We start from the raw sequence: 9,910 nt of genomic DNA, 5'->3' as shown, positions 1-9,910 counted from the left end.
ACGTTCCCACAACTTCCAATGATCCAAATGTGCTAGCTGCGTGTAACAGATTCGATTTTCAGGGGTAGTCGCAGAATGGAGCATCTTTACATGTACCCACAGCAGCACAATGTGGGAGTGTGAGGACAATGTGCACAGCGTAGAATAGAGCGGGGCGCTGTAAACATTCTGGCAAAAATGGTTCGCTACTTTTGATCCTGCAGAGTTTTCCTATTACAAAAACACTGGTAATAAAATGGTAATAAATAAGGTATTATGATACTTATCTGCATTCATTCTGGAGAGTTCTTGGACAGTTTTTTTGTTGTATTTTATACCACCATCACCCCATTCCCATCGCTTGCAATACTGCCAGAAAAACTGAATAAAAGCTAATCCTTGTTCTTGATGATATTAAGATGTTTGAAATTGCATGTTCCTCGCTTCACAACAGGTCGCACTAATCTTTTCAATGTATCAAGTGAATGTCTGTGGTCACATCCACATTCCAACCAGACATGAAAAGGGGAGCCCTTTGTGAGCCAGTATATAATGGCACGTCCAATTAAAAACAAATTAGACATCATTTGAATGATGGATGGAACATGTGCCATGGCATTGCGCAATGGCGTTGGGCAATTTGGTGATATTCAAATATTGTCCTATCCCCTAAAGCTAAAATATTATTTTCCCACATTTTTCGTAGGCGTTTTCGTAGGCGTAGTTACCGTCTCCATGTGTGCAGTTTTTTTTTTTTTTAAAGCTAATGTGTTCGGAGAAAAAAGTGTGTCAATGGGGCACGAGGCACTCCCCGGGGGTCACATGGTCCCGTTTTCAGCCCCGTGCGGGCATGCATGCAGTGCGTCCTTGTTCCTTTCCTAGGGATGAGGGAGACTGAGCAAAACCAGGCCGACTTGGAAACTGCGGTTCAGACCAACACGGATAGAGCCTGTGACTGCATAGACGCTTTTCGTAATTTCTTTCACTGGCAGTGCTCACAGAGAAGTGATTCACATTACGCGGGAACTTGCTCGATAGCAGATGCATCCTTTGGTACAGTTTATTAACCCTGGTTCTAAGTATTTGAATGAGTATTCGAACTCAAACAGAGCTTTTATTATAGTTACTTAATGACATCGTTATAACAGAGAATAGAGGACCTGCTTTTTGCCAAGAACCTCGCCAGAAGGGAAATGATAATTTCCTAAACTGTTTTCTATTTGAACTGATATCTATATGAATGTTTTGGAGCTCAGGTTGGCAACAACAGCAATGGACACAAATAACAACAATACAGGTACATATTCTGGATTATTTTGTTGTGCATGTGTAATGGATACCGTGTTTGGGGTTAAAATGTGTTTTGGCTACCTGGTTTATTGGCAGTCTGTTGAAGCTCTTTACAGTTTGTTGTTTGTCAGTCCGCAATGCGTAAATCAATGATGAGTTGTATTGTATTGATGTACACCTGTCGATTAAGTAGAGCCAATTTTGTATGGGATTTACGTGGTTGATGGAATCATCCTTGTGATGCACTAGATGGGGTAAAGTTCAATAGGTCTCTGTGCAGTTCTCCTCATGCCAAACCTCAGTTCCTGATTTACGAGGCTTGAAGTAGGCCTATTCCTCTATTCCTCGTATTTTGAATTAACTGATCTAAAATAATTCGAGGGGAAGTAGGTCATGTCAGGTGGACGGACTTCGCTTTGATGCAGACATCCGCGCATGTTTTTGCCCAATTCACATGGCCCGCCAAGCTAGCCATGTGCGTTTTGTTTTCATTCACTGTTCTCCACCAATCTCCATTGGTATAGAGAGCAAGCTCATTACATAATTGCTCGTCAGAGTCCCATGGGTGACGCAGTCTTGGATGCCATGTGTGCACTGCTATTGGATAGCTTGCGGGTGTAATTCTTGCGATTCGATCCGGACATCATTCAGTCACGTGTTATATTGAAAAGTGGGACACGAACATTTATGTAAGGCATAATGTGTTGTTTCTGACATAATTACACAGGCATAACCAATTACTTGCAGGGTGATTGGGACATTCCCTTTCGTTATCTAAGATGTCCAAAACATTGGGCTTACCTTTATTATATTAGTATTAGGGCAAGGCGATAGTATGTCTAATAAAGCATTTAGTGGTTCATTCATTTGAGTATAGGTTCAGAGTAAATGCATTTTCAATACATAAAATGATATTGTACAGCTACAACATAGCAAAGTGAAAACATAGATAGATACCAAGCTTTTCGGTTATATTCAGCAAGTATATTGTAAATTACATGAGAATATCTTGTGGGAATTGGCTGTCTATTGGGTACCATGGATAGCGCTAAGCGGGAGGGAACGTGAGGCTGTCCTAGAAACAGTTGGTGTGTTCAATCTGCGTGTATTGCACAGCCAGTCGGGTTGCAAGTCTTTTTATTTTTTTTAGGCTGCCTGTCTCGTTGAGTAACCTGAAGTTGGAAGCGCGCACGTTGAGTAAGGGCGTGACTAGAATGTACTCCAGCCAGCCTGCTCTAGTGCTGCTCCTCGAGCAACACAAGTGTGCAGCCCAGCTTGTTTTCACTCTATGGCTCTCCCATGCATAGCTTTCGATGTATTATTATATTTCTTTCAAATACTTCACTCTGAATGTATGTTTACTCACTAAGACTAATTCAACATTCATAGCTATATCTATTGATGTGTTTTCTTCCTTTCACATTGACTGTACAAGTGTTGGTTTAAATGGCAGGTAATTGATTTTGATACACAAGCAATCTTATTTTCCACTCACTGATTTGTTATTGTGGGTAATACCTTTTTTTTAGAGATAGAAAGACAGGAGGTGGAAGACAGAGGAAAGGGAGTGAAAACACGAGGTGGAGAGAGAGAGGGGGAGGAGCCTTAATACTATAGAAACATGCAGGACAAGGAAGTACACGTGTTGTGGATGTTGTGGTGACACCTGACACAGTGACCCTATAAGACCTTATGTTCCTTTCCACAGTGAAATATGTTTCTCCTCCAGGGCTGCCTTGCTTGCTGGACTCTGAGATTGGAATGTCTCAAAAAGAACAGAACAGAACAGGACAGACATTCTCTCACTGTTTGTTCAATCAGGAAATTGGAATTCATCCTGTGTCAGGCTCACAGAACAGAAGTATGGAGTTTGGTTTTGTTAAGCACAAAACAACGATCCCATCCTTCAATAGGCCCCACCCAAACATACAGTAGGTGGGCAGCTTGCCATCAATGCAGGGAAATTAAATCATAAAGACGGTTTTCAAGGGCATCATCAATTGAAAGCCTCAACAACACCAATAAAATGTATTGCAAAGGTATCAAAGACTCCTTAAAACAACACATTATCGACTCACAACAACACGTCATCTCCTCACAACAACACATTATCTCCTAACAACAACACAATACAGTTGATCTGGTATTAGAGCACAGGTTAATTGGAGCCAACAGGAAGTGCAGAAAGTCTTGGGCATATGCTTTGTAGGTTCGGGTTTCGGCAGGGACGCTGTAAGTGGCAAGGGCGGGGCACACCATTTGGCATTTAAAAAGCGATTAGCCATTCCCGGTAGCCTTGTGTGTGGCACCCCCCGGGCGACCGGGCACGAGTTGGTGTGTGGGTGGCCAGCTGTGGCGAAACGTGATCCTTGGACGGAACTTGTGAGAATTAGCCTTCACAGCGGGAGAAACCGAGACAGCTGGATTAGAACAAGCCGGAGGGAGAAAGAGAATGAAAGTGAGAGAGGGAGAAGAGAAACAGAGTATGAGCAAGATAGAGTACAGAGGGGAGGGGGTGTGGAGAGAGAAGAACAGGGAGTTTCACGGAGAGTGAAAAGGGAGAGTTGGAGAGAAAGGGAAGTAGGGCAAGTGAAAGTTGTCAGGAGAGTTCCAACAGAGAGAGAGAGAGAGAGCAAGAGTATCTAATTCCACTCGTGTGGGTGGCTATGTCTGGCCAATGAGACTGCACAACAGCAATAGCACTGCCTGTGCTATTGGGCTGCATCCAAAAAGAATGCGCTCATTCTCCATGCTGCAATAGCTTCTTCCATAATGTAAAAACGTTCTGTAGGTGATGCTTGCTCACGTGGCACAACCCACGCAGGACAATCTTGCCCTTATGGCTTCCTATAAATTTACTCTGTGGTCAGGGCTTCTGTTTTGGTAAGAGTGGTGACCTCTGAACTAGAAAAATAAACAGAAAGCAGCCATTCCTGCCAACATTTCCTGGAAAGCAATGTTCTTTTCCAGTCACTTGTCTTCTTGGACTCTCTCCAGCCACCCTGTTGCTATGGTTATCCTAACATTGCCACAGTTTCCTTGCATAACTGTCCTGGGTAGCTAAGGGAACATTTGGAATGTACAGAATGATACAAAGTTGCATCTGCCCCCTCGTTTTTTGTCAGTGAACATGAATGGGCGCAATATCAATCCTAACCAGTGTGCATCCTCTCTCCAACCCTCTTCCTCTTTACCTCCTCTGTTTTAGTTTCCATCAGTCCTCACTGTCAGTTGACTGATGTACAGTGGTTAGAGAGTCAAAGAACGGAGCACCAAATGTGACAAATCAAATTATCTCACTGTTTTTAAACCATGCATCCATTCTAACAAGTGGTCCTCTCACTTTTTATTTTGTCCACCAGGGGGCGTGATCTCCTACATCGGCTCCAGTGGCTGCTCACCGAATCACACCAGCCCGGTGTCTATGTACAGCGAGAATTCCTTCGGAGCCTCCTTCCCTCCCTCCCCCAATGGTTCCCAGAGCTTCTCCAATGCCTACTCCGGCAGCTCCAGCTCCTCCAATGGTGATGATGGCAACTCCTCTTCCGGCTCCGGAGGGTCCCCAAGGCCTAGGGGTCGTAATGACAACAGCATCTCTCGCTGCTCCACCAGCAAGTCCGTGGCAAGCCTTACCAGTGAGTAGACCACCTTACCAGAACCACAATCCTTTATATGACTCCAGATTGTGCACCCCCATCTGTCACTGCTGGAACTGCAGCTTTGAGTGTTTTTGGAATTTGGACTCATTGTCGGTTCTACTCTTTATGTTTGTAACAGAACTGAATGGGATGGTGCTGCTGTGTAAAGTGTGTGGAGACGTCGCCTCAGGCTTCCACTATGGGGTCCATGCCTGTGAGGGCTGCAAGGGATTCTTCCGACGCAGTATCCAGCAGAACATCCAGTACAAAAAGTGCCTGAAGAACCAGACCTGCACCATCATGAGGATTAACCGCAACCGCTGCCAGCAGTGCCGCTTCAAAAAGTGTCTGTCCGTGGGCATGTCCCGCGACGGTAAGTACAGCTTCACAGGCTAAAACATGACGCATATAGCCACAAAAGGTCTAATAGATCTGTTACACTCTCATCCCTGTTAGGACTGTTGTCTCTACATGTCTCTTTCTCTCTCCCCAGCTGTTCGCTTTGGCAGAATACCTAAGCGTGAGAAGCAGCGCATGCTCGCAGAGATGCAGAGCGCCATGAACAACATGAACAACATGCAAAACGAGTTCCAGCTGGCCAGCCTGACCCACAACTCTCCCCCTTCTCCCACTTCCTCCTCCCCCTGCCCGGGTCTGACTGTGGCACCCCAGCCTCAGGCCCTGCCTTTTGCTCCTTCCCCTTGTCCTCCAGCACAAGCCCCTGCTTCCCTTCTGCCCCCACCAACCACCCAAAGCCCGCCACTGTTGGCCAGCTCTCCACCCCTGTGCCCCAGCCCTGGGGTGGACTGCACCATAAGGGCCATTGCCCGGGCGCACCGTGAGACCTTTGTCTACGCCCACGACAAGCTGGGTGAGTCCACGAGACAGCATAACGGAGAGGTGGACAACTGGGGCTCCAACTACTGCCCTGCTGGCTACCATCAGAACGGCCTCAACACAATCTACCACCACAACAACAACGTGGGCCTCCAGCACCATGGCTCCCAGGCCATGTCTGACAGACATCACCAGAACAATGGCAAGCAGTTCCACAACAGCAACCTGTTCGGGTGCCACCAAGGCATTGAGACCAGCAGCGTTCCCCAGGGGCAGAACTTCCCATGGAAAAACCACAAGGACATTGTGCTGGTGAGTCACTGAACAGAGTAGCAACATTGAAAAGATCTTGACGTTAAAGATTGTTATTAATAATGGCAGGTAGTCATAGCATAAAGGAAAATGCTGATTACGATTCTCCTCGCTCCTCCAGGCATGTCCAATGAACATGTGCCCCCAAGACGAACCCAACAAGACCCCTCAGGAGATCTGGGAGGACTTCTCGCTCAGCTTCACGCCGGCTGTGCGCGAGGTGGTGGAGTTCGCCAAGCATATTCCAGGGTTCAGTGCACTCTCTGAGAACGACCAAGTCACCCTGCTCAAGGCCGGCACCTTTGAGGTAGGCATCCGTGAAATGTGTGCAAACACAGATATGCAAAGACCCTTCACACAGGGATAAGCAAAAATACTCACAGCTTGAGAAGATTCAATGACTCACCACTCACTTACTTTTGCCTTTCTTCTGTTACAGGTCTTGACGGTGCGCTTTGCCTCTCTCTTCAACGTGAAGGAGCAGACTGTCACCTTCATCTCTGGTGCCACCTACAGCCTGGAGGCCCTGAAGGGCATGGGTATGGGAGGCCTGCTAGACACCATGTTTGAATTCAGCGAGAAACTCAACTCCCTGGAGCTCACGGCCGAGGAGCTGGGTCTCTTCACTGCTGTAGTGCTAGTGTCTGCAGGTAAGAACAATGCGAAGCCTTATTACTTTTAACAACCTATCTAAGCAGTCAGCGAAGGTACTGTACTTCTCCTGCCAGTAAATCACCATGACCAGTGTTCCCTCTAAGCTGCACGCAGAAGAAATAACAGCCCGCGCAGAGAATCACGAGATTGAACTTCAACTCAACTTTCTGGAGTTTTCCCCGTTAGTTAACGATATCAACATTTCCATTTACTGGGGGACTTAAACCAAACTTTATTTGTCACATGCGCTGAATACAACAAGTGTAGACTTTAATGTGAAATGCTTAATTACAAGCCCTTAACCAACAGTGCAGTTCAAGAAGAGTTAAGAAAATATCAAGTAGGCTAAAATAAAAAGTAATCATAAGAAATAACACAATAAGAATAACAATAACGAGGCTATATACAGGGGGCACCAGTACCGAGTCAGTGTGCGGGGGTTTCAGGTTAGTTGAGGTAATTTGTACATGTAGGTGGGGGTGAAGTGGTGAAGTATACATAGATCATAAACAGTGAGGAGCAGCAGTGTACAAAGGGGGGGGGGGGGTTCAAAGTAAATTGTCCAGGGGCAATTTTATTAATTGTTCAGCAGTCTTATGGCTTGGGGGTAGAAGCTGTTGAGGAGCCTTTTGGTCCTAGACTTGGCGCTCCGGTACTGCTTGCCGTGCGGTAGCAGAGAAAACAGCCACAGTAGCCTACTTGACCACTGTCTGAAACTGTTACTTAAAGTGGGTACAGCCTCAGCGTTCACAGTAAATACTCGCTGGAAGTTGCACAGAATTTCCACAATGTTCAAGTTTGCACTCAGCAGACCTGAAATTTGCTTAGTGCCGGAAAAAATGATGGGGAACATTGACGATGACACTTGAAACATAAAAAATCACTCACTATTATGGCATAGTAATGGTCTGTACTAAAGTGTAAAGTAGTCTAACGGGGCTCTCTTTCTTCTCTATCCTCTTTCAGATCGCTCAGGCATCGAGAACATTAACTCAGTGGAGCTGCTTCAGGAGTCTCTGATCAGAGCGCTGCGTGTCCTGGTCAGCAAGAGCAACCCCTGTGACGTCTCTCGCTTCACCAAGCTGCTGCTGAAGATGCCCGACCTGCGCACACTCAACAACATGCACTCAGAGAAGCTGCTGTCCTTCCGCATCGACGCATAAGAATGTCACCACTGATGACAAGAAAACCTGTCTGGACTCGTCGCTCATCTCCACCTCACAGACAGTGGTGGTTGGTCGGCTAAGGGGCGGGGCAAATTGGGGGAGGTGACGCGATCTGATTCCGCCTGCTCACTTGCCCCCCCCCCCCCCCCCCCCCCCTTCAGGGACACCCGCCCGCCTCCGAGTTGACTGATGTGCGCTTCAGCCAATAACATGGCCAAGAGACAGTGACTGACAACTGATAGGGGTAAGGCCAATAGACCCGTGGAGAGGAGGGAAACTAAGCCCTCTACATAAATGATTTTGGGTGGAGGTTGGGGTGGTCGCAGCTCAAAACTGCCCAGAACAAGTGCCCCCTCTACACCAGCTGGTCTGAGGGGGCCAGAGACCACTTGTCGGTTGAGGTGAACCAAAAGCAGCATGGGACTTTTCTACCCCACATGTCCAGCTAGGCCTGGTTCCTTCCAAGAGGCTGCTAGATACATATTAAAACCATTTGCTCTCTGTTTTATCATGACTGTAAATAATTAGTCAAATTTATGCATTGTTGTATACTTTATTCATACTGCAAACTGAGTTTGTACAAATTTGTAAATATCTAGCTACAAACATCAATAGGCCTACTTGAAATGTTAGAAAAATGTGTATAATATATATTTTTTTTGTTAAGATGAAATGCTTTAAGGTGCAAAGTTGTAAATGTGTGGGTAGAAATGTATAAAATTCCATTTGAGTGTATGCGTATGAAAAACAATATCCAGACTTGTATTTCAAAAATGTTTTATGTAATGAAGGAATTATATATATATATATATAAAAAATACTTACTTGAATTCCTTTGTGTGATCTTTTCCTGTCGTACCAATCTTGTTATTCTACTTCTGTCTGGGACTGGGTTGGAGAGACATCACCGAGCATTTAGAGGGCTGTGCTACGTATCCGTCAGCCACATGTCACAGCACTCACTTAGGATGCTGACAACACTAAAGTGGGAATAACAGTTCGTACTGACCCAATTTTTTTTAATTTTTTTTTATTTAACCAGGTAAGCTAGTTGAGAACAAGTTTTCATTTACAACTGCGACCTGGCCAAGATAAAGCAATGCAGTGCGACAGAAACAACAACACAGGGTTACACATGGAATAAACAAGCGTACAGTCAATAACACAATAGAAAAAAAGAACGTCTATATACAGTGTGTGCAAATGGCGTGAGGAGGTATGGCAATAAATAGGCCATAGTAGGAAAGTAATTACAATTTAGCAGATTAAAACTGGAGTGATAGATGAGCAGATGTGTAAGTAGTGATACTGGTGTGCAAAAGAGCAGCAAAGTAAATAAAAACAATATGGGAATGAGGTGGGTAGATTGGGTGGGCTATTTAAACAGCAAACAACGCAGGTGCTTCTACACCTGCATTACTTGCTGTTTGGGGTTTTAGGCTGGGTTTCTGTACAGCACTTTGAGATACAGTGCCTTGCGAAAGTATTCGGCCCCCTTGAACTTTGCGACCTTTTGCCACATTTCAGGCTTCAAACATAAAGATATAAAACTGTATTTTTTTGTGAAGAATCAACAACAAGTGGGACACAATCATGAAGTGGAACGACATTTATTGGATATTTCAAACTTTTTTAACAAATCAAAAACTGAAAATTGGGCGTGCAAAATTATTCAGCCCCCTTAAGTTAATACTTTGTAGCGCCACCTTTTGCTGCGATTACAGCTGTAAGTCGCTTGGGGTATGTCTCTATCAGTTTTGCACATCGAGAGACTGAAATGTTTTCCCATTCCTCCTTGCAAAACAGCTCGAGCTCAGTGAGGTTGGATGGAGAGCATTTGTGAACAGCAGTTTTCAGTTCTTTCCACAGATTCTCGATTGGATTCAGGTCTGGACTTTGACTTGGCCATTCTAACACCTGGATATGTTTATTTTTGAACCATTCCATTGTAGATTTTGCTTTATGTTTTGGATCATTGTCTTGTTGGAAGACAAATCTCCGTCCCAGTCTCAGGTCTTTTGCAGACTACATCAG

The 9,910-nt window shown here is 45.2% G+C and overlaps 1 protein-coding gene across 1 annotated transcript; it reads left to right on the top strand.

The window, feature by feature from the left end:
• The first annotated feature begins 749 nt into the window (after nt 1-749).
• LOC110486180 (nuclear receptor subfamily 1 group D member 1) lies at nt 750-8,706 on the top strand. Its single transcript, XM_021557598.3, has 7 exons — nt 750-1,276; nt 4,632-4,904; nt 5,047-5,280; nt 5,401-6,056; nt 6,178-6,363; nt 6,496-6,706; nt 7,677-8,706. Exons 1-7 carry the CDS (start codon nt 1,216-1,218, stop codon nt 7,871-7,873), a joined length of 1,818 nt encoding a protein of 605 aa, XP_021413273.3. The 5' UTR covers nt 750-1,215; the 3' UTR covers nt 7,874-8,706.
• Nucleotides 8,707-9,910: the final 1,204 nt, after the last annotated feature.

The sequence above is a fragment of the Oncorhynchus mykiss genome, chromosome 13 (assembly GCF_057628025.1).
Source record: "Oncorhynchus mykiss isolate SJ-2025 chromosome 13, ASM5762802v1, whole genome shotgun sequence".
NCBI lineage: Eukaryota > Metazoa > Chordata > Actinopteri > Salmoniformes > Salmonidae > Oncorhynchus > Oncorhynchus mykiss.
Note: the sequence above shows the minus strand (reverse complement) of the source record. Positions and strands in the feature narration are given on the sequence as shown.

What these genes read in the sequence shown, in the direction of transcription:
- LOC110486180 (XM_021557598.3), top strand. Translation starts at nt 1,216, where the DNA reads ATGAATGTTTTGGAGCTCAGGTTGGCAACAACAGCAATGGACACAAAT. An exon ending in ACCACAAGGACATTGTGCTG is followed by an intron (nt 6,057 to 6,177) that starts GTGAGTCACTGA and finishes TCGCTCCTCCAG; the next exon opens with GCATGTCCAATGAACATGTG. An exon ending in TGTAGTGCTAGTGTCTGCAG is followed by an intron (nt 6,707 to 7,676) that starts GTAAGAACAATG and finishes ATCCTCTTTCAG; the next exon opens with ATCGCTCAGGCATCGAGAAC.